The sequence below is a fragment of the Kogia breviceps genome, chromosome 14, assembly GCF_026419965.1.
Source record: "Kogia breviceps isolate mKogBre1 chromosome 14, mKogBre1 haplotype 1, whole genome shotgun sequence".
NCBI lineage: Eukaryota > Metazoa > Chordata > Mammalia > Artiodactyla > Physeteridae > Kogia > Kogia breviceps.
Window position 1 is genome coordinate 15685581 of NC_081323.1, and position 23832 is coordinate 15709412.

The 23832-nt window shown below is 46.9% G+C and overlaps 1 protein-coding gene and 1 long non-coding RNA gene across 5 annotated transcripts; both read right to left on the reverse strand.

Annotated features, from left to right (window-relative positions):
• Nucleotides 1–678: 678 nt before the first annotated feature.
• LOC136792501 (uncharacterized) lies at nt 679–1826 on the reverse strand. Its single transcript, XR_010836381.1, has 2 exons — nt 1745–1826; nt 679–1418 (listed from the first exon to the last, which is right to left on the reverse strand). It is a non-coding gene; the product is annotated as an uncharacterized lncRNA (long non-coding RNA).
• Nucleotides 1827–3169: 1343 nt separating this feature from the next.
• Nucleotides 3170–18354, reverse strand: TTPAL (alpha tocopherol transfer protein like). Of its 4 annotated transcripts, none has more exons than XM_059037834.2 (5): nt 18239–18354; nt 12279–12738; nt 9010–9203; nt 7754–7864; nt 3170–5569 (listed from the first exon to the last, which is right to left on the reverse strand). In XM_059037834.2, the coding sequence occupies exons 2-5, from the start codon at nt 12721–12723 to the stop codon at nt 5291–5293; spliced, it is 1029 nt and encodes a 342-aa protein (XP_058893817.1). In that variant the 5' UTR covers nt 12724–12738; nt 18239–18354; the 3' UTR covers nt 3170–5290. The 4 variants fall into 4 exon arrangements, with proteins under 4 accessions (XP_058893817.1, XP_058893815.2, XP_066868448.1 ...); XM_067012347.1 differs by having other exon boundaries at nt 3992–5569; nt 9112–9203; nt 18239–18346; XM_067012346.1 differs by having other exon boundaries at nt 4021–5569; nt 9028–9203.
• Nucleotides 18355–23832: the final 5478 nt, after the last annotated feature.

Sequence of the window (23832 nt, forward strand, 5' to 3'; positions counted from 1 at the left end):
TTACAACCTGGGTCTCAGAGGTTAAGAACTTCTGCTTTATATTTTCTAAGAAGCCAGAAAACAAGCCAGTTTTCACACTGGCACTTTCTCACTATAAAATACCTCCCTTCTTTCTGTGGTCTGTCTGTGGGCTAACTAACTGCACAGCCTGGCTCCAGCCTTCGGGAGGAAATCGTGAGCTGCAGTCAGACTGCCTGACCTTGAATCCCAACGCTACTTAACTAGCTGTGTGTCCCTGGGCAAGCTAGCGTAACTTTTCTGTGCCTCTCTTTCCCCACAGGGGCAATACTACTATATTTCATTAAGGGTGCTTGAAGATTAAATGAGATTTTGTATGTGAAGCGCTCAACACGATGGATGCCCAGCCCACACTCAGGAATCATTAGCTGTCAGGGTTAAAGGCCAGTCTGGGAAGCATACCTGGGCCTTGTGAAAGGAAAAGTTTGCGTATCCATCACTGTGGGCATCTAGCTCCACCTCCTTTCTTCACATTGGTGTCTTCTCACTGCACACGAGGCAGCCAGCCCACAGTCTAGAGAATGCACGTGCTGCCACAGCGCCCCTGCCGGCCTCCCCAGGAAAGAGGCTCTGCCCAGGCCACTGTGCACCGTGGAATAAACAACCCTCAGAACCTTTACCCCAAACTGCCATTGTCACCAAAGAACTCCACACACACTCAACCTTACAGAGATTTTTATTTAAGACCCAGTCATGCATACTAAAATTACATGTTTTCACCATTTTGACTTAGAAAATGCACTAGAAAAATAAACTTTTGATCAAAACAAACACTGAAGTAGATGTATCCACCACCATGTGTCCCTATACTTGAAGCCAAACTGAATTTCAGTTTGAAGCGAGGAATGCGACCAGTGGCCGAAATGGTGCCCGAGTCTGGTCACAAAATTGGTCCACCTCTCACCCCTTCAGAGTGGTGTCAGGGGCTCTTGGCCCCAGAGAATTTTCAAGTATTTCACTTGTAACAGGTTCCCACCTGATATACTAAGAGGCCGAGGCATATCCACAAGAATCCCAATGGCAGCTACTTAACTGCCCAACTAAACATGGCGCCCTGTGAAATGAAAGGAAAAGCAGCTAACTGGCAAAGAGGAAAAAGGTCACTAGCATCTCCATCCACAAATCACCCTGGGCCTTCCCATGGAGCAAGCTCTATAAAGGAAGAATATTTGACTCTGATGTTGTTGAATACTTGTATTTCAAGCAAACCATTTCTGAGTCAGGAGAGCAGCAGGGAATTTACTTGAGATTAACAAAATTCACAGATCCCAATACTGAAAAGGATGACCAGAACTGACATCTTTCCTGAACAGTCGATATGTTTCCGTTTGCTATCTCCACACCTCTCATGCCACGGGACAGCCATACTCACATCATTACCTTAGCGAACATTTCACTTCCTAAATGAAAGAAGAGGTTTCAAAGGAACACCTTAAAATACCCAAATGAAAAAGCAATCCGTGACTGATCTGATAATCAGATGGCATTTAAACCAGCCGCCCACCCAGGAAAAATTCTGAACGGCTCAATATCTCATAGGAACTCCGGGAAAATCTCTCTTATTACCCTGACTCTATTTCTGGCAAAAATGTAGTATCTTGCGAACTGAAGTGTTTGTAGACCTCTAAGGACAGGTGGCTCCTTGTGAAAGCGGGATGAAGTACTAGGGAGCTGAAGCCACCTTTGCCAAGAGCAACTCAAGAGGGGAAGCCAGGGTGGCACTTACGGCTATTTCTGTAGATTTCTTCCCAGTCTCTGGCCATGAAGGTAGAACAGGATTCCAGGAAGAGGCACAATTTGCCAGAGTTCTGTGTAGAAAAGAAGAAGAACACGCCCCCCCCGCCAAATTTCTCAAGCTTACAGATTCCTTTGGAAGCTTTAGGTGTCAGTTCATTCAGACCTAAATTTCCTAAAGAATCACCCAGATGCAGGGAAAAAAAGAACAAAGCCTCTTATGCCAGGAACAGAGGGTTCAGAGCTCCGAGTGTAGACCCCCTTTATCATATGACGATTCAGGGACGTTTGGTGGCTGATCTGAGGCCACATGGCAAAATAAAGCCGGAACTTGGGTCTCCTGGTTTCACTATTCCTTTCTCTTACCTATGCCATGCTACCTGGAATTGCAGGAAAAGTTCATTTTCAGGTGTTTGTGAAATGGATCAGAACTCTTCTCTGAAGGAAAATACTCGCAGTTCTCCAGGTGTTCAACTACTTGCTCCATCACTACACCCTCACTGCTGAGTGAAGCCCCCAGCGTGCTCCTGTGGTCACTCCCCTGCCCTGCCTGGGGCAGCTTCACACAGACGCCTGGTGAAGCCACACAGAGACCGCCATGTGCTCCACCCAGGGAGGTCCTGGTTTCACAGCTTGGTTCAGACCCCTGAGGTGCCAAAACCATTTGATCTCTCTGGAGCCAACATAAAACACAGCAGCTCCAGAAGGTAGATAACCCTTGGGTCTGACTCCTTTCAGAAGCTGAATGAAACAGCTCCTTGATCCAACTGGGAAGGCCTGGGAAAAGGGCAACATCCTTCCTGGTCTTTGAGAAATTTCTCTAGGTGGGCTTGGTCATCCCTACGTTAAGACGTGTAGACAAAGGCAATTGGCCAGCAATGCAATGCACAGTTTAAACCTTGGAAACTTGAACGATTCGTGTCTAACCTTTTTGTTTTGTTTTTTAATCACTCTGTCCTCTTTGGGACCGAAGAAAGCCTCTAACCAACTCTCCCATCCAGGCAGTTGAGTTCTGAACCCTCTACTATAGCCATCCCACTTGTCCTATTTAGACCTTCCCAGCAATGCTGGTCACACTGTCATTGTCACATGGGACTAGAGGCAGCCAGGGGTATGCATTTTGAGATTTCCCGCTCAGCCAGGTCCCTGTAACATCCAGGGTTAGCATCTATAGTGAAAAGAATTCTCCCTAGCATTGGCACTAAGGAGGGTAAGTCATTTCCACCAACAACTTCTCCAGACATTTTTTAAAGTGCTAGAGAGATGAACAGCTTATTAACACCTGACTGGCCTTTGAATTTCAGAGGACTGTTCTAATCCTAACTGAGCCATCCACCTTGCCTGCTGCTCTAACAAATGCATGGAGAAGGTACACACACAACGCGTGGTACTTGTCACTTTTTTTTTTTTTTTTTTTGGTCACACCATGCAGCATATGGGATTTTAGGTCCCCGACCAGGGATCAAACCAGTGCCCCCTGCACTGGAAGCGTGGAGTCTTAACCACTGGACTGCCGGGGAAGGGGAAGTCCCACTTGTCACTTTTTAACACCACCATTTGCATGGAATGAATATGAAGGGAAATAGGTCAAAAGCCGTCAGATGAACCACTTATTGTGATGCGTGGGCTAAGGCTAAATTCTTGACAGAAAGGGTCTAAAGTGCTGAAATGCAGAACTAACATTCGGTCTGGCCGAACTCGAGAGAGAGAAACTCAAGTGGGCTGGGGTGGCAGGGGTGAGGGTGGAGGTCCCAGAATAATTTGCCCTTGCGTTCATTTCCAGAAGCCAAAATCTAAGAATCCCAAGGAAGTTAACCATTCACCACTGCCAGGTTTAAAATATACCCCCAAGTCTCAGGAATGGAAGGAATTCATCCAAGATTCTGGGCATCTCACCTGCCCTCACCAAGGCCATCCTTTTCAAGTTTAACCCTCACCATGTAAAAGAAAATGGGGATTGCTCAGTGCACTGTTTCTTTAAAGGCAGGGCCCAAAAATGACACATCCCTCTCGGAAAGGCCCAGGCATACTACGAAAAACAGGATCCAACCACTGGTATCTAGAGAGTCCTCTTTCTAGGCAGAAAACCGACATCTAACAATCAATCACTAAACCAAATCCCAGAACCTCAGTAGTAGCCAAAAGGGCCCTCAGGATCACTTCATTCAGCCTCATTTTACAGATGAGAAAGCCGAGGCCCAGGTCTCTTAATTCTTAGGGCAGAATTCTTTTCTTTTTTAAAATAAATTTATTTATTTATTTATTTTTGGCTGAGTTGGGCCTTCATTACTGTGCGTGGGCTTTCTCTAGTTGCGGTGAGCAGGGGCTACTCTTTTTTTTTTTTTTTTTTTTCGGTATGCGGGCCTCTCACTGTTGTGGCCTCTCCCGTTGCGGAGCACAGGTTCCAGACGCACAGGCTCAGCAGCCATGGCTCATAGGCCTAGCTGCTCCGCAGCATGTGGGATCTTCCCGGACCAGGGCACGAACCTGCGTCCCCTGCATTGGCAGGCAGACTTTCAACCACCGCGCCACCAGGGAAGCCCTGGGGGGCTACTCTTCATTGCAGTGCACGGGCTTCTCACCGTGGTGGCTTCTCTTGTTGCAGAGCACGGGCTCTAGGCGCATGCGCTTCAGTAGTTGTGGCACACGGGCTCTTGAGCACAGGCTCAGTAGTTGTGGCGCACGGGCTTAGTTGCTCCACGGCATGTGGGATCTTCCCAGACCAGGGCTCAAACCCGTGTCCCCTGCATTGTCAGGTGGATTCTTAACCACTGTGCCACCAGGGAAGCCCCCAGAATTCTTTTAGCTACACAGGCCTGGCATCCAGTCTTTTAGGTTGAGTAAAATCATGTACATCTAGGATCATGTATGATTCCATTGAGAAGCAGGCCTAAGGCTTTATGGGTTTGGGAAAACTTTTAAGTTTCTATTGCAAGATTCAACCCATGAATCCCAGAGGTACGTGAGGTCCCTGGCTCCCGAATTTGATCAGGAGGTGCTGCGTCTGCCTGGGTGCTTGCATGATTCAGTGAAGGTGCTTTCCAGACCCAGTGATGGACTAACACTTAAAGTTTCTTGATGAGCACAGAGGTCTGCAGTTAGGGTTCATGTGAAGAACACAAACTCCCATTGTCTCACGTGTGGCCACTTTGCAGCCTCGGTCAAACCGTTTCATAGGTGTGTGCTGACTGGCCAATCAGGTTGTTTTCTCTTAGAATGTGGAATCGAAGTGACTTTGGTCCCAATTTTTCTTGCTTTGAGCTGTGTCAAAACCAGATATGGCTTCAGATGAAGGGCTGCACACTGGGATTCCAAACGTTTGGAATCGCTGGGGGAGCTTTCTCCATGTCTTCCATAGGAGTCATTCAAGTAACCAAATCCTCAGCCCGCGGTGTACCTCAGAGCCCTACAGGCTTTTCCTCCACGCTGCAGTTCCGTTACAAGGAGCAAGACAATCCATGGCACCTCAAATTCTCCTTGGACCTCTCCAAAGAAAGAAGAAAAGGTTTTAAAGATGGTGACATTCACAGGGGACTGGCTAGTAGCAGGAGTACAGCTGTGATTTCACAGCCCGCATGGAGTCATCACACGGCGCCTCTGAGCTCAGCCCCTCGGGCGGCAAGGCCTGGCCCAGGATGCTGTCGCAGGGAGGGCCAGGTTGGCAGAACTCCCTCACAAAGTCCTCCTCCGAGGCCAGCAGCACCGCATTCCAGGCGGTGATGTCCAGCTCCCCGGCCGTGCCCCCGTACTCCTTGGGGAGAATGTTTCTTGGAAGGTTTGAATGGAGAGAGTTCAGGTCAGACCCATGGAGGAAAAACTACAGAGGATGAAAGGAAAGCACGCATGTCCTTAGGTTAATCGGTAACTCAGAAGGTGCTCAAACAAATATCTGTTGAATGAATAAAGGAACAGCTGATGCCAACTTTACCCAGTTCCTCGAAAAGCTTGAGGATCCTTAATCCTCTTTTCCTTATACCCCATATCCTGTTGGCTGGTAAGGGGTATAAGGAAATGCATCCGGAATTCTAGCCCTTCCCTGCCACCCTAATGGTACCATCCCTTCTTACCTGGATTCCTACAACAACTTCCTCACTCGTCTCTGTGTTCACACCCTTGTACCACCACAATCTAAGCGCTTTTCAACGTGTGTCGGATCAAGTCACTCCTCTAATATGTACAAGCTTCCCGCGCTCCCACGTCACGCAGACTAAAAGCCGGACTCCCTACGATGGCCTACACGACCTGGCCCCTGTTACCCCTCTGCCTCCCACTCCTACCACTTGCCCTGCTGCTCCCCCAGGCCACTCCCATCTCAGGGTCCCCCAGATCACTGTAAGGTTCACTCCCTCATTGCTTTCAAGTCTTTGCTCAAACGCCAGCTTCTCAGTGACACCACTTCTAACTACCCCATTGAATACTACAACCCCTTTCCCGCTTCCAGCACCCGCTGTCCCCGTTCTCTGCTTTATTTTTCTCCATAGCACTTAGCACATCCTTATCCTAGATAGCATATGTAATCCATTGTCTGTGTCTCTTTCTAGAATGAGAGGGATTTTGGGGGCAGAGATTTTGGTCTGTTTTGTTCATCGAGAACATACTTGCACAGAGTAGTTGATCAAAAAATATTTTTGAGTGAATGAATGAACATACGAAGGACCGAGTGAACAAGGTCGCGGGCCACCGGTAAGGTCATTTCACAGATGTAAAAGACCTCTTCCAAAGGCTGCTTTGGTAAAAGCAGGTTCCAAACGGGAGCTCCAGGAACCAACATGGGTTCAAACCCAGGTAGGGAGGCCACTAGAGGTTCTCAGATCTAACCATGTATCAGAATCACCTAAGGAGATTTTAAAAGCATAGATTCCTGGGCTCCACCCCCGAACTGATGAGTTAAAATCTTCAGGGAAAGGGCCTGGGAATCAGGATCTGGATTTTAAGTTTCCACGCTTACACACTTGAGATTCTCTAGATGTTTCCTCTTTGAAAAAGAGAACAAAATTCAAGAATATTTGAGTGACCAGAACCATGTTCCCAGGCCTAGGAAAGGAGGAGAAAAATACCACCCACCACATTTCAATTGTGGTCCTGGGAAAAGTTAAAAGAGAAGTGGCTCTTCAGGGTCAGAGAGGAAGACTGTCTTTGAAAGTGACATCTATCCTTTCTTAAGTAAGAATTAAACTAAAAACTCACAGATCTCACAAACCTTGAACTACTCCACAAACTACAAACAAGACCACAAACTAGGTAAGTGGAAAAGCTTAAATAGCATTTTTAAAGCCCAAAGAGTTGTAGTAAGAAATTGCCAGGCTTCCCTGGCGGTGGTGCAATGGTTAAGAATCCGCCTGCCAATGCAGGGGACGTTGGTTCGAGCCCTGGTCCGGGAAGATCCCACATGCCGCAGAGTAACTAAGCCCGTGTGCCACAACTACTGAGCCCGTGTGCCACAACTACTGAGCCCACGTGCCACAACTACTGAGCCCACGTGCCACAACTACTGAAGCCCGTGCTCCGCAACAAGAGAAGCCACCACAAGGAGGAGCCCGCGCACAGCAACGAAGACCCAACGCAGCCAAAAATAAATAAATGAATTTATTAAAAAAAAAAAAAAAAAAAAAAGAAATTGCCATGACTCTTTTTAACTACCTGCCCAGTGACTACCCTTTGCCATGTCCTCGTACACATAAAACACAATGTTGGTTCACAATGCCCAGGCCAGGATATTAAAAAGTCTAAATGATCACAGAGCAGGGACGTTCCTACGATAACAATCCTGGTTCTGCTCTGGCCACTGGCAAATACTATATTCTCATTAATTTCACCTCCCCCTCACAGAAAGGAGTGTTCATTTATTTTATCTGTAACCTTGCACTTTCCAAATTAGTAGTCCCAGGGCAAGAATAATACGCTAAGTTTACTGTCATCACAATAAATTTACAGATGTCACAAAAAAGGCAGCATTAAAAAAAAAATTGAAGTATCTTAAGTCGATAGGATCATCACTTACTCTGTTTGCTATTTTCTCCTTCAGAAACGGTTTTATGATGGCAAAAATGCCTTTAAATATTCGAGGCTCGTTCACTACATGGACTGCTTTTATCCGAATGGGGAAACCATCCTGTGGGGAAAGGGAAGGGGGTGTTAGAACCTGTGAAGCATCTGGATACTGTCCATTACCACAGCCTGGGGACTTTTTCTTGTCCCCCAGATCATCATACAGGACTAGAAAACCACTGATCCAAATGCATTATCCTTACACCTGAATCTGCAAAGAAGAGTGGAAGCTAAAAAGTATTGTCTCAAAGCCAGGATTCACATTTCTGATAATGACCAGAGGTGACATTTAAATGCTTAAATAATCAGCCTGGTATGCAGAAGTGGCTCAAACACATCACTGAGGAGAATCGTGGTGTCGCTGAACCTCCAGAGCTCATGGGAGACAGCACCCCACAGGCTGGGTCAGAACAAAGCTCCAATCTGCCAGAGCTGGGAGGCACAGGCCAGGCTACATCCTGAAGGTCTCGGTTTCCTTTCAACAGGGAAAGATAATTCTTGCCTTGTCTCTCTCAGAGGATTCCTTGAAGGACTGAATGGGTTATAAAGACTGTAAGTGTGCTTTGCAGCAACGAGGATATACTGCACAGCACAGGGAATTACAGCCATTATTTTGTAATAACTTTTAATGGAGTATCATCTACAAAAATACTGAATCATTACGCTGTACACCTTAAACTAACATAATATTGTAAATCAACTATACTTCAATTTTTTAAAAAGTGCTTTGCATGTGCAAACCATTTCACACACTACTGGTGTGTAAGGAACTTTATGGTTCCCAGAGATTTGAGTTCTGAAACACAGAACATGGGGTGTGAAAGCATCTGACCAAAACAGCCCAACAGGGCTCCCAATGCCCAGGTCCCACAGAAAGGAGGAGAGGTTCCATCACTTTGGCAGAAACCTTCTCAGTTTCGTTTGTTGAGAATTTCTCTGTCTTCTGGACCAAAAAAAAAAAAGCAGAAAGCATTTCTCTGTGTTTTGGACTCTTGCCCTAAAGCTGATCTTGCCCAGAAACTACTGGAGACCCTGATGAGAATGAGTGGTGAATTGGACTTTTATGTTTCTTCCCATAATGCTTTTCTATTGTTCTGACTGTGGAGAGGAGGTGGGGTGTGTGTATCAGGTGGAATTAGAGGTAAGTGGACGGGGCCCTGGGGAAACCAAACAGCCACAGGACAGGCACACGACACACAGGGGCCATACCTGAAGGATGCCAATCACCTTTTTGGCTATAAAAGGGCCAAAATGAGATGCCTTTGATAAGCTCACTCCTTTGTAGTCTGCAAGAATTACAATTCCATTCACCTGGGTTTCTTCAGACTGAATGAGTTTTTCTAATGTCAGGTATATGGCTCGGATGTTTTCGGTAATTGGATAGCTGCTCGGGATCCATCTGTCTAAGGTCATAAGAGATGGACAGTATGTTACAGAAATGAACACAAACAAGTAATCAGACAGGCTATGATTTATCTCCTTCCTAAAACTATTGTTTAAAAATGGAAAAGACAGAATTCTACTGGCATGACTATTTAGATCTCTAGTGGTAGCTGATGTTTCTTAACTCCAAACATAGCAGCACATTCTGAAATGGAAATGCAATTGAGTGGTGAAGATGAAACAGTGAGTTCTGAAGTCAGACACATGCGGGGGTTTGAATCCTACTAGTTGTGTGACCTTGGGCAAGTTACCTTCTCACCATGGGCCTACATATTATGCTGTACAGAGAACAGGATAACAATACTGGCTTCATGGACATCTGTACCTTCTGCCATCACACACACAAGTCCCCTTATCTTCATGAGACCACCCTGATTTTCCTTGGGGAACTACCCCTTCCCATGCTAGCCATACAGTTTGGGTAAACGGACTTCACTCCTGGGTCCAGAGGTGGGCTTGGCCAATACGGGTATCATAACCTCCTGGCCACAAGCATGTGATCCAAGCCAGGTCAAGCAGAACCACGGGGACTCAATTCTGGGACCCTGGCCCTTTGGAAAGAGAAGATCTCTCGTCTTTCTTGTAGTGGTGAGGCTGGGAGCCTGAGACTCAGGGACCCCATGAGGCAAGAGCTGGTCTGAGAATGAAGCCCAGACTGAGGACAGCAGACGTGGAGATGGCCTTCCAATGCTGTAGTCTGAGCAAATCCCCCTTTCCAGGCTGGATGCTCCTTTAATGTTCCCCATATGATCGAGGAGTCTTTCTCTCTTTGGGGAAAAGATGAAAATGATAACTTTTGAGTGTTAACCACTATTCTCAAGAAAATCCCACTAACATCTCAGTGTCTCTTTCTTACAAAGGTGAAACTCCACGGGGGGACTTCTCTGGTGGCGCAGTGGTTAAGACTCTGCGCTCCCAATGCAGGGGGCCCGGGTTCGATCCTTTGTCAGGGAACTAGATCCCACATGCATGCCACAACTAAGAGTTCACATGACACAACTAAGACCCAATGCAACCAAATAAATAAATAAATAAATATTAAAAGAAGAAAAAAACTCCACAGGATTGCCACCAGTGGGATTTGTGATATGTGCAAAATTCCTATGAAAAAAACCCTTGTCCAAAAATTATGCCAGCTTGTTGTTTGATGTTGCTGCCAATTGAACCTGCTTCTACATAACTGGCTATCATCCTTTTCAATCACATATGTCTCAAAAGAGCTTATAAAAAGGCAAAGCCAATACCTAGTTAAGAACAAAATCTGTATCTGCCTCCTGCTAAAATGTTGAGTCAGTGGGGAGGGATTCAGATCTGCTGCAGACATATGGGGAAAAAAATCCATCACATGAGCAAGGAGTTCAAACCACACAAGCGAAAGGGTGAAACCAGTGTGGTAATATCTGACTGTTTTGTAATATTCGTATGAGCTGAGCACAGAGGAGGGGCAGGAACTCGCTGACTGGTTTCTAGGTTCCCTGGTGCCCTGACATCTCCACCGCATTGCTTATTTTAAAATGAATGGCCCTCATTTTGGAAAAGCACCTAAAACAGCAGGTAAAGCAGTTAACACTGTGCCTGGTACACAGTAAAGGCTCAAGAGAATATGCTTTAGTCTACCAAGAGGGTTTGGTAAATGGCTAAAGGAAATGGTAACGTGGGGCCTGCAGGCAGAGAGAGGTGCCCTGCCGCTTCCACTCCCCATTAGCTTCAAGAGGCGCTTGTACGCATGAGCAGAAAGGGCAGGCAGCAGGTTCTCATTTTCCCAGCGTGGTTGGGAAGAAGAACACAGCAATCTTACTTTCACATCTTGTTTTTCAGTTCTGCTCTGATGGAAGATGTTGAGGTTGGGGGCACAGTGGAGAACTCTCCTGAGTTTATAATGCATTTGGTGTCAGGGAAGAGACGAGGATGAAGAAGCAGAAGGCTTGAGTTCTAGGACCCCTCGGTCGTTGTGTCAACCAAAAAAAAAACGTTCCCACGCATTTCTAAATGCTTTGGGGTGGGGAGAGGTGCCTCCATTGAAAACTACTGTGCCAAAGAAATGTCAGGTGTCCCGATTACCATCATGCAGTGCTGAGATCCAAGAGTGAATCTAAAGTGAATACTTTCAAGGGTTTAACAAAGCAGAGGGAGGGGGGAGAGGACAGAGGAGGCACGTGGTAGGCAGATACCTTTCCAGGCATCTGCCCAGCCCAGACCCTTTCACTGATATCTGTATCTCACGTGCTCACTAAGGAGTGAAAGGGTGGAAGCTGAGGGGGGGTGTCCTGGCAGCCCCGCTTGTACGCGATGACCAGGGTTGCCTTCTCAGCCCACCAGATTCCCGACCCTAGAAATCTGGAATTTGCATTGAAAGAACCTAGTTGGGTGGACAGGTAAACCTGGGAGCTGCGGGGTGTACCGAGGGAGCGGAAGCCGTCCATGTACAGAAGTGTGAATAAGATGTGCAAAGGGCAGCAGAGATGTGGTCCAGAGAGACACACGGACTGACAGACAGTCAGAAGCAGAGACAGGGAGAATGGGGGGCTTAGTTCCTGATGGGGGAATGAACTGGATTCTGGGTCTTGGCTCCTGGGCCCGGCAAGAGCAGTGTTCCTTCAGATCTCTGGTGCTGTGCGTCCATCTCCTTAGACTAAATCCCCCTTTTGTCTTAAGCCGGTAGAGCAGGGTTTTGTTCTCTTGCGATCAAAAGAGCCTTGACTGGGACTTCCCTGGTGGCTCAGTGGATAAGACTCCATGCTCCCAATGCAGGGGGCCTGGGTTCGATCCCTGGTCAGGGAACTAGATCCCACATGCATGACGCAAATAAGAGTTTGCATGCCACAACTAAGGAGCCCGCACCGCAACTAAGACCTGGTGCAACCAAATAAATAAATATATATACGTGTGTTTATATATATATATATATATATATATAAGAGCCCTGACTAAGGCAAGGAGGGGACAAATGGGAATAAGAAAGAGAGAGAGGGTGCTAAGCAGACGCATCCCAAGCTGTACCCACGCCCCACCCCCAGAGACGGTGAAGGTGGTACCTGGACGGAGGCAGAGGATGTGGCAGCCCCTGGGGTCGGTGTGGGGCAGCACAGTGAGGAATCCGGAAGCCAGGGCCTCTTTCAAGGCCGAGGGCCGCAGGTTGTGGAAGACTTCGGGCCAGCTTCTCCGGCAGCTGTGGTAGTTGATCAGGAGCTGGAGGGCCCGGTCGTAGTCAAACTTGCGGGCTCGGAGGAAGCGCAGAAGGAAGGCGTCCTCGAGGGAGGTGCTCAGGTTCGGGCATTCCTTGCGCACCATGTCCCGGAGGGCCTGGACATCGCGGAGCCTCCATTCTGGCTTCTCCTGCAGTTCCTCCCTGGCTTTGGCCACCAGGTCCTCAGTCAGCGAGCACACATAGCCGGTGGGCGCGGGGGGCGGCGGCAGCTCACTTTCTGAAAGTGAGGCCGCGGAAGGGCTGGTTCTCAGAGAGTCACTTTCTTCTGACATTAGTTCCCAGGATCCCTGCAAAGACAGAAGCCATGCGTGATGTGGAGAAAGCCCAGCACTGCTCATTCCAAATCAGAGAGCAGCACGAGGGAGGGCGGCAGAGACGTTTTTTGTCAAGCCGAGAACCTCAGAGCAGTGGTTCTTGACTGAAGGAGTATCTGAACCACGTGCCCAAGCCCAACCCCAGACGGCATGAAGGAAGGATCTCTGCAGAGGCACCCAGGCAGCTAGAGCAGGATGTACACACCCCTCATCACACCACTGGCCTTGCTCACAGAGGTATGAACAGGTGATCAACCTTACTTGTAATTAAAGAAATGCAAACTAAAACACCTTTGAAATTCAGATTAGCAAAAATGCAAAACAGGTACGCTGATATGCTTGCTATTGGTGGGAGAATAAATTGACATAGCCTCTTTAGGATAGTTTGTCAGGGCTTCCCTGGTGGCGCAGTGGTTAAGAGTCCACCTGCCGCTGCAGGGGACGCGGGTTCGTGCCCCGGTCTGGGAAGATCCCATGTGCCGCGGAGCGGCTGGGCCCGTGAGCCATGGCCGCTGAGCCTGTGCGTCCGGAGCCTGTGCTCCGCAACGGGAGAGGCCACAACGGTGAGAGGCCCGCGTACCGCAAAAAAAAAAAAAAAAAAAAAAAAAAAAAGGATAGTTTGTCAGTATCTATAAAGATTTCAAACCACATACCCTTACAAATATCATATATCACTTGTATGTGGAATCTAAAAAAGTGATACAGATGAACTTATTTACAAAACAGAAATAGACTCACAGACACAAAACAAACTTATGGTTACCAAAGGGGGAAGAGGAAAAGGGATAAATTAGGAATTTGGGATTAACAGATACACACTACTGTTTATAATATAGATAAACAACAAGGACCTACACAGGGAACTATATTCGGTATCTTATAATACCCTGTTAATGGAAAAGAATCTGAAAAAGAATAGATATATATGTATAACTGAATCACTTTGCTGTAAACCTGAAACACTGTAAATCAAGTATACTTCAGTTAAAAAAAAAACAAAAAACAACACATACCTTTTGGCCCAGCATTCCATTTCTAGGACACGTACTTGTATGTGTGTGCAAAATATGCACACCAGGATGATTGTTACAAGTATTGATTATAATGGCAAAAGACTGGAAACACTACCTACATCACCCAGTTGGAGACTGGTTAGATAATATTACCATATGCATGGAATACTATTCAGTTGTGAAAAGGAATTAGGCAGATCTTTATGAATTGACACATTAAGGAAAAAGAAAGCAGTTGCAGAAAAGTGTGAAAAAAAGACCTGCATTTAAAGGAAACCATAAACAAGATGAAAAGACAACCCTCAGAATGGGAGAAAGTATTTGCAAATGAAGCAATGGACAAGGGATTAATCTCCAAAATATACAAACAGCTCATGCAGCTCAATATCAAAAGAACAAACAACCCAATCAAAAAATGGGCAGAAGACCTAAATAGACATTTCTCCAAAGATGACACACAGATGGCCAAGAAGGACATGAAAAGCTGCTCAACATCACTCATTATTAGAGAAATGCAAATCAAAACTACAATGAGGTATCACCTCATACCAGTAAGAATGGCTATCATCAAAAAATCTACAAAAAACAATAAATGCTGGAGAGGATGTGGAGAAAAGGGAACCCTCTTGCACTGTTGGTGGGAATGTAAATTGATACAGCCACTATGGAGAACAGTGTGGAGGTTCCTTAAAAAACCTAAAAATAGAATTACCATATGACCCAGCAATCCCACTGTTGGGTACATACCCTGAGAAAACCATAATTCAAAAAGACACCTGCACCCCAATGTTCATTGCAGCATTACTTACAATAGCCAGGTCATGGAAGCAACCTAAATGCCTATCAACAAATGAATGGATAAAGGAGATGTGGTAAATATATACAATGGAATATTACTCAGCCATAAAAACGAACGAAATTGGGTCGTTTGTAGAGACGTGGATGGACCTAGAGACTGTCGTACAGAGAGAAGCAAGTCAGAAAGAGAAAAACAAATATTGTTTATTAATGCATATATGTGGAATCTAGAAAAATGGCACAGATGAACCTGTTTGCAAGGCAGAAATAGAGACACAGACATAGAGAACAAACATATGGACACCAAAGGGGGAAAGGGGGGATGGGATGAATTGGAATATTGGGATTGACATATATATACTAATACGCATAAAACAGATAACTAATGAGAACCTGCTGTATAGCACAGGGAACTCTACTCAATGCTCTGTGGTGACCTAAATGGGAAGGAAATCCAAAAAAGAGGGGATATATGTATACATATAGCTGATTCACTTCACTGTACAGCAGAAACTAACACAACATTGTAAAGCAACTATACCCCAATTTTAAAAAAAGACTTGCATTTACATTTTTAAAATATAAGCATATATACTTCTGAATGCACCTAAAATTTCTGGAAGGAAGCACAAGAAAACTGTTAACCATGGTTCCCTCTAGGGAACAGAACTGGACACTGGACATTTAAGGAGAGAGAGAGAGAGACTCTTTACTGTACTGTTAAATTTTTTGCCATGCCGGGATGGAGCATAACTGATGGGTGTCCCCAGCTGCTGTCCCTCCGGATCCACCATCCAGTGGATGCACACTTTCCACAGACTGTCCCTGGCCAATGACTGAGTGAAACGTAGGACTCCTTGAACAGGAAACTTTATCTCAAGGACTCCCTATCAGCCTGGCTGAATCTTCTGTGGAACCACAGTGCAGTCCAAGACTTCCTGCCCAAACCTCCTGCACAGGGACAGGCCTCAAATCGCTACCGGAAGCTCTCCCTGATTTCTCCAGTTCCCCTCCCTTTTATGTGTTGCTGCCATTAAATTTCTTGCATGTCTAATCTCATCCTAGTGTCTGCTTCTTGGAAGATCTGAACTAAAACACCTATTAAAGGAAAAAACAAAACAAACAAAACAAAATAACACAGCTGCCTTAGATATTTCAGGAATAAGGCTGCAGCAGGGCTGCCCAGTTCCAAAGCCCAAGCTCTTGTCCATGGGCTGTCACTGGTCCCCCACTCAGAACTCAACAAGGAGGGCAGAAACCATCTTGGGGTCTCTGCACATAGCAGGTCTCCCGCCCCCCCAGGCCACGGCAGCCACAGTGACCAGGTCAGCCCCTCTAAATCTTAGGTCTGCACACTCTGTTTCTTGTGTTCTAACCTCCAGCCTCACCCAGCTTCTTTCACTTCCTCCCAAAGGTGGTTTTCTTATCCTCCGCACATCCTGTTTCCTCTGACTAGCATGCTCATCCTCCAGTGCTTCTGACCAATACCAATTCACCCTTCGGTCCCCATTAGATGCTACTTCATTTATTCAACAAAAATTGAGCACTTGGTAGGTACCAGGCCCTCGTCCAGGCACTGGGGGCAACTACTAGAAGATAATAACTGCTATGGAGAGAAATAAAAGAGGCAAGGGGGTTGCATGTACCTGGGGATAGGACTTGCAATTTTAAGTAGGGTGATCAGGGAAGTCCTCACCCAAGTGACATGTGTGACGAGATGAAGATGAGGGTGCAAGCCATTCTGGGGGAAGAAAAAGTGTAAAGCCTGAGGCAGGACCATGCCTGGCTTTTTCAAGGAACAGGGAGGAGGCCAGTATGGCAAGAGCCAAATGCGTAAGGTGGAGAATATTGGCAGATGAATTTAGAGAGGAACTGGGGACCCGGTTGGTACTGGGCTTTGTAGGCCAGTAAGAGTGTAGTTACTCTGACTTCAGTGGGAGCCAAGGAGGGTTTTGGACTGACATGATCGGATTTAGATTTCAAAAAGATCACTGGGCTATCTTGAGAATGGACTGTAAGAGGATGAGAACGGAGGCAAACAGACCATTCAGAGGCTACTGCAATAATCCAGGGGAGGGATGATGGTGCTTAAAAGGGGGAAGCCTTCTCTGACTCCGGGCCAGGTTAGGAGCTCCCCTCACCCCTGCAGGAGCTCTTCTGCATAGCGCTTCTCTCACTGTTTCAACTGTAGGCAATTTGTGCACAACATCCACATCTGTCTTGTTCATCACCTTAAACCCACCCAGCACTTAACAGGGTGTCAGACACATAGTCTGTGCTCCATAAATATTTGTTGAATGAGTTTAATCTACTTGGTGGAGGTATGCTGAGTGAGGAATAAATCAACAATCACGGTTCACAGGACCCACCCTGGGCTCTGTTTTCCTGGCAGTCAACAACAGATGCCTGTAATCCCAATCGACTAATTAGCCAGAAGACAGACTGTAGCATCCACGGACTACAGGCCTAGCTTCAAAGTCCCTCTCCAGCCTGTCTCCCACCTTTCCCCCTCTCAATGCACATTAAATGTCAGCCAAAGCAAACTAATGACCCACCATTCTTGGAACACCTCATGCATTTCTGATTCCTCTGCCTGGAATTTCCTTGCCTCATTTGTTCTCAACCAGACAACTCATCACCTTCCAGGCCCAGATTCAATGTCACCCCCTCTATGAAGCCTTCCTTGACTCCCCCAGGGGACTCTCTCCCGTTTTCCACAGCATTGGGTTCCTACTTCTCTTTCAGAAAATGCAGGCCAGCGTCTTATGTGTTTACCTGAGACTCCTCCAAGCCAGTTTTACCCATCCATTCATTTATGAAAGAATTACTGATCACCTGTGGCGGGCACTGTGCTTACAGGTGCCGGGCACACAACAACGAACAATATAATTCTTGGCCTTATGAAATTTAACTCATAGTGGAATGATGAAAAGAGATAATATGTATTTGAGCATTTTACCATGTATCAAGTACTGTGATAAGCACTTTACATCCATCTCTTGTTTAATCTTCACAATATTTGGTGAGAGCACTAATACTGTTTCTATTTTACAAAGGGGGAAACTGCCCACTAGAATGTAAATTCCATGGGGGCAGACAACTTGCCTGCCACGTTCACTGCTATCCCCAGTGCCTGGCCCATGATGGTACTCTGGAAATACTAGCGGATGATGTGAGGTTAAGGGCCCAAGGGTACACACCTAGTGAGGCAGAGCAAGGACGCATCTAGCCCCACACTGGGCTCTACGCTGCACCTAGAGCTTCCTGTTTAATCTCCAGGGCCTTGGCAGTATCAAGCACAGAGCAGGACCCAGTCACAGCCTGGTAAGTGAACTGATGGGTGGGCATACAGATGGGTGCAAACACCATTAGTTAGGGTCAAGCCGGGAATCTCCCCCACCTGGAGCCTATCATTTTTCGAGCATCACCTTCCTTCCCGTCCTACCCCAAGAAGAGGTCAGGAATCACCGTTTCTGAAGCCCCAGAGACCCCACGTCCCGTCAACAGCCTTCCGAGGCCCCCACTTCCGGCTGTCGCCCCTTCCCCAGGTGTCCCCATTTCCTGGGGTCTCTCTCTACTCGGACGCCCCACTTCCGGTCGTCCCTCCCTCTCAAGGGTCCCTCTCCCTGGCCCCCGGGGCACACCGGCTCGCGGGCACTCACCGGCCCGGCTACGGGGCGGAGCGCGGGTCAATCGGCGGCGGGAGCCTCGTCCGGCAGCGCGCACAGAACCGACCCGCACTCCCTACCCGGCCGGCCCGGCTGCTCGCGCCGGAAGTGACGCACGCAGAGCGTGGGAAGGCGGGGCACCGCCCGCGAGTGCGCATGTGCGACATCTCCTCGAAGTGCTGGCCTTCGGTCCCCACCTGGCGGCCAGGACGGCGCGGTGGGACCTGAGCCTGGGAAGAGGGTGGCTGGGAAGCACAGGGAGCACGACCAGGTTGAGCTGGTATAGATGAGGAAGCTGAGGCCCAGAGAAGGAAGGGAAGAAACTGCCGTTTTCCGAGAACATGTTAACCATGTACCTGGTGTTTTACATCCATCATCTCATTAAATCCTCACATGGAATCCTACTATTTTATGAAAGGGAAACGCAATCAATGAAGTATAGAGTTTCAAACCTACATCTTGGGATTAGCATTCCAGGATTCTCCCCACCAGAGCTGCCACCAGGACTGGCTGCTCCAAAGGGTAAGATTCCAATTCAGGGGACGTCTGTCTGTCTGTCTTTAGCCAAGTGACTTTGAGCAAGTCCCCATTCCTCCTTGGGCCTCAGTTTCCACATCTGTAACATGATTCTTGCTCTGGAATATTGATTCAATAATTGTTTCCTGCTTTGGTGTTCCTGAAGTCCTTTTCAGAAAGTGATAGTTTGAAAAAGACTTTACTAGCGCCCGCCTCCAGTCCACTAAAATCCCCAGCACAACCCCCTCCCCGCCCAGCCCCACCCATACATTTTGTGCAGCTACAACTTTGAGACAATCTTGACGCCCCTCTTTCAAGCAGGGTAATACTAATGTCTTGGTAAAGACACTAAACCATTTCTAGAGAGAAATTGTGTGGTCCAGGAGGACTCAACAGCCCAAAGGAGTATCCAGGAGATGACCTTAAACAATCTGTTCCTTTCCCTACCCTTGGGGCAAGAGGAGTTGCAGGGAGATGGGAACTGACATAGGTGAGCCAGAACACGGCAGTTTCTTCCAGATGTTAGATGGGCTGGGGGGGTGGGGGTGGAGGATTCTGGGTTTCACTCCTGCTCTGGCTCTATCACTTCTAGGATAAAGTACAGAAGACTCAGTTAAATTTGAATTTCATACAAACAATCATTTCTTTTTAAGTATGCAACTTTGGGGATGTACTTATACCAAAAAATTTTTGTCTATCAGAAATTCAAATTTAACTGGGCATTCTGCGGTTTTGGGGGTTTTTTAATTTAAAACTTTTTTTTGGCCACACCACACAGCTTGTGGGATTTTAGTTCCCCAACCAGGGATTGAACTTGGACCCTCGGCAATGAGAGCACGGAGTCCTAACCACTTGACCACCAAGGAATTCCTGGGCATCCTGTGTTTTTGTTTGATTTTTTCCTAAATCTATGTATTAGTTTCATATTGCTGCTGTAATAAATCATTACAAATTTAGTGGCTTGAAACAACACATTTATTTTATAGTTCTGCAGGTCAGAAGTCTAAAGTCAAGGTGCTGGCAAGGATGCATTCTCTCTGGGGACTTTGAAGGGATTATCATAACCCGTGTGACTCAACCCCCACCTAGGGAAAACAATTCCAAGAAACATCTGGTTACACCCTTCCGAGAAAAACCACAAAACACGAAAATGTAAATTAGGCATCCGATAGCTAACCAATCAAGGAACTAGAGCCAAGTTCCCACTCTGGTCCGTCCGGAACAAACAAACCAATCAGAAAAAAACCCTCGATATATCCACACTTTGCATAATGAAAAAAATAAAACCTATAAAATGTGTGTAATTCCGCTTTTAGGGGTTCCTCTTCGGCCTCCTGCGTGAGGACCAAGGAACCCCGGTGCACCGGCTCCTAATAAACTTCTTGCGTGTTGCAACGACTCTCGACTCTTGGCAGTTCTTGGGCGAGCTGGGATCCCTCGGAGACCTTTCAGGTCTAACATTGAAACAACACATTTATTTTATAGTTCTGCAGGTCAGAAGTCTAAAGTCAAGGTGCTGGCAAGGATGCATTCTCTCTGGGGACTTCAATGGGGGGGAATGCATTTCCTTGCCTTTTTAGCTTCCAGGGGCCACTTGCATTCCATAAATCATGGTCCCTTCCTCGAATTGCTTTAACTTCTTACTTCTGGTGTCATATCTACTGCTGACTCTGATCTTCCTGCCTCCCTCTTTAAAAATATTTAAAATTTTTCTTGTGGTAAAATTATTTAACATGTGATCTACCCTCTTAACCAATTTTTAAGTGTACAGTACATTATTGTTGACTATAGATACAATGTCTCCCATCTCAAGATCCTTAACTTAATCACATCTGCAAAGTTCCTTTTACCATATCAGGTAAGATATGCACAAGTTCCAGAGATTAGGACAAGGACATCTTTGGGGGGCCAATATTCAGCCTACCGCAGTGTGGCATCCCTATTCCCAGCTGTGTGACCTTGGCCAAATCATTCAAACTTCCAAAGATTCTAGTTCTTCATGGGCAAAATGCTGATTAAATAAGTTTATAAGAGGAGACACCTTGCCCCATGCCAGACAAACAGTGAGTGGTTTTACAAATGGCAACTCTTGTGGCAAAAGGCAAGGGATGATGCTGCCCAAACCATGTCATCCTAGGCATTTGGGATAAACCCCTCTCCTCAGCCAGACCTTCAACCGCCCCCTCACCCCCCGGTGGTAGCCCGAGTCCAGGTTGCAATCCCAGGTACTGCCAGCAGGGGGAGAGGAGTGCAGGTCCTGGTGTCAATGTCAGCTGAGGGCTGAGAAGGGATTTGGAGATTTCCCAGAAGTCCCTGTGCCATCCTTGAGGGTCATTATGTTTGGTTCCTCCTGGTGTTACATCTTATAAAACCAATTATCTCAGGATTGGAAGAGTCTCAGATGAACAACAATGGCAACAAAAAGAATTTTCTTTTTTTATAAAAAATTAAATTAATTTATTTATTTTTGGCTGTCTTGGGTCTTCGTTTCCGTGCGAGGGCTTTCTCTAGTTGTGGCAAGTGGGGGCCACTCTTCATCGCGGTGCGCGGGCCTCTCACTGTCACGGCCTCTCTTGTTCCGGAGCACAGGCTCCAGACGCGCAGGCTCAGTAGTTGTGGCTCACGGACCCAGTTTGTTCCACGGCATGTGGGATCTTCCCAGACCAGGGCTCGAACCTGTATCCACTACATTGGCAGGCAGATTCTCAACCACTGAGCCACCAGGGAAGCCCAGAATTTTCCTGTTTTGAGGAATTATATACTCCAGGTACTGTGCTAAATAGTTTGCTTGTATGACTTCAATTACATCTTACTACAACTCTGTGAACAGCAAGCTAGGATTATCTAATTTACAGATGAGGAAACTGAAACCTGGAAAGGGAAAGTCACGTGCCCCGGGGGCTCAAGATATTCAGTGAAAGAGCAGGATCTGAGCCCATGTCTGTATGAAACGATAGCCCCCAATTTTACTTTGTCTTAGAGTAAATGTAGACCTGCCTCTTTATTTTTACATGTTGGGAAAGAGGCTCAGAGAAGGGGAAGAATTTGCCTATGGTCACATGATGAATCTGTGGTTGAGTTGGGATTTGAACTTCTGTCTTCTAAGTTTCTGCCTTGGCCATTCAGAAGTAACAGACTTTGAACTGCTCCTTGAAAAGGTCCATTTCTTCATGTGTAAAATGAGAGGTGGTGTCCCTTGTGTAGGGAGTCCTTGGGAGAATTCAGTGGGATGGCATCTGCAGAATTCTGGCACATCGACTCATGAAGTATCTGTTGATTGGTGATGAGCATATCACTCAAGAGCAGGAAGATCACTGGAGGGAGGGAAGCTTGCCCTGTGTCTTGGTTTGGAGAGCTCTGGCCCTCCTAGCTTCATCCAGTCTCTGAAGGAAAAAGCTGGACATTGGCTATGTGCTGGAGGAGGCTGAGCCGTCTGTTTTCAAGGCATGCGATTCTGAGCTCAGACAATCTAGAACTAGCTTCAGTATTGATTCTAAGGTGAGGCTTTTTGGGGATAGCACCATGGTACAGGACATAGTTTCTCAACCTTGGCACTATTGACATTTGGGGCTGGACAAGTCTTGTTGGGAGTGGATTATGCCATTCTGTACATTGTAGGGTGTTTCATGGCCTCCCTGGCCTCTACTCACTAAATGACAGCACCCCACACTCACAGTGGTGAAAAGCAAAAATGTCTCTAGACATTGAAAAATATGCCCTGGGGGACAAAATGGCCCCCAGTTATGAACCACTGGTATAGGAGGAAGCAAGCTGGCTTTTGGTCAGGCAGACTTGAGTCTAAATCCTCTCTGTGTCACTCACCAGCTGTGTAACCTTGGAGCGGTTAGTTACCTCTCTAACCCTTGGTTCCTTCAACCATAAATTCTGTACTAACAGCTACGATTTGTTGAACACATTTTCATTGGCAGTGTGATGAGCTCTTTACCTGGATAATCTCATTAAATTGTCAGTAACGGTATTCTGAAGGGACACTGACAGATGGAAACAGGGAGGAAGGGAGGGAGACAGGGAAGAGTAGTGTACGTTAAGCATCTTCTCTGTACCGTGCAGGACAGCAGACCCACACACATTTATCCTCTGCCACTAGCTGTGTGCTGTTGGGCAAATCACCCTGGGGCCCAGTTTCCTCATCTGTAAAAATGACAGCAGTTGGGAATTCTGGTAAGATGAACAGCATAGATTTGATTCCTCCCAAATCCCCACATAGAAACAGAAGATTAGCAATAGAACAGAAAATTCCATACACACACTTACAACAAAACGAGGTGACCAGGTATCTTCATGAGCTCCAAAACATAAGTGAGTGAGGACAAATCAGCAACAGCTATGCGGCCCATGTGCCACTGGGGCCACTGTGAAGGAGAAATGAACAGCAAGCAACAAGGTGTCTGACAGACCTAAGAACTGGAGAAACCCCAAATTGCAACATATATTCATGGGAAAGCATGGCGGGGCAATCTGAGAACGGCAGCTGACACTGGAAAGGATTGACAGCTCCTGTCGTGGGTGAGGGCAAGGGCCTTGCCATAAGGCCTAAGGGCTAATGGAGTTTAACTCCTTTGAATTCTTGAAATAGCCACCAAGTCTTCCAGGGCAGGTCCTGTGCTGAGGAAAAACTATAGGGAAGGGAATCAAAACTTAGCAGAGGGCTTCCCTGGTGGCGCAGTGGTTGAGAATCCGCCTGCTGATGCAGGGGACACGGGTTCGTGCCCTGGTCCGGGAAGATCCCACATGTCGCAGAGCGGCTGGGCCCGTGAGCCATGGCCGCTGAGCCTGCGCGTCCGGAACCTGTGCTCCGCACTGGGAGAGGCCACAGCCGTGAGAGGCCCACGTACTGCAAAAAAAAAAAAAAAAAAAAAAAAAACCAAACCAAAAAGTCCTTAGCAGAATAAGGAAAGCAGACATGAAAGAAAGAGAAGGGCTAGATGAAAGTGGGGGTAGGGGGAAGGGTGGAGGGGAGGGATAGTTAGGGAGTTCGGGATTGACATGTACACACTGCTATCTTTAAAATAGATAACCAACAAGGACCTACTGTACAACACAGGGAACTC

What these genes read in the sequence shown, in the direction of transcription:
- TTPAL (XM_059037834.2), bottom strand. Translation starts at nt 12,723, where the DNA reads ATGTCAGAAGAAAGTGACTCTCTGAGAACCAGCCCTTCCGCGGCCTCA. An exon ending in CATCCTCTGCCTCCGTCCAG is followed by an intron (nt 9,204 to 12,278) that starts GTACCACCTTCA and finishes TTATGACCTTAG; the next exon opens with ACAGATGGATCCCGAGCAGC. An exon ending in AGGTGATTGGCATCCTTCAG is followed by an intron (nt 7,865 to 9,009) that starts GTATGGCCCCTG and finishes CTTTCCCCACAG; the next exon opens with GATGGTTTCCCCATTCGGAT.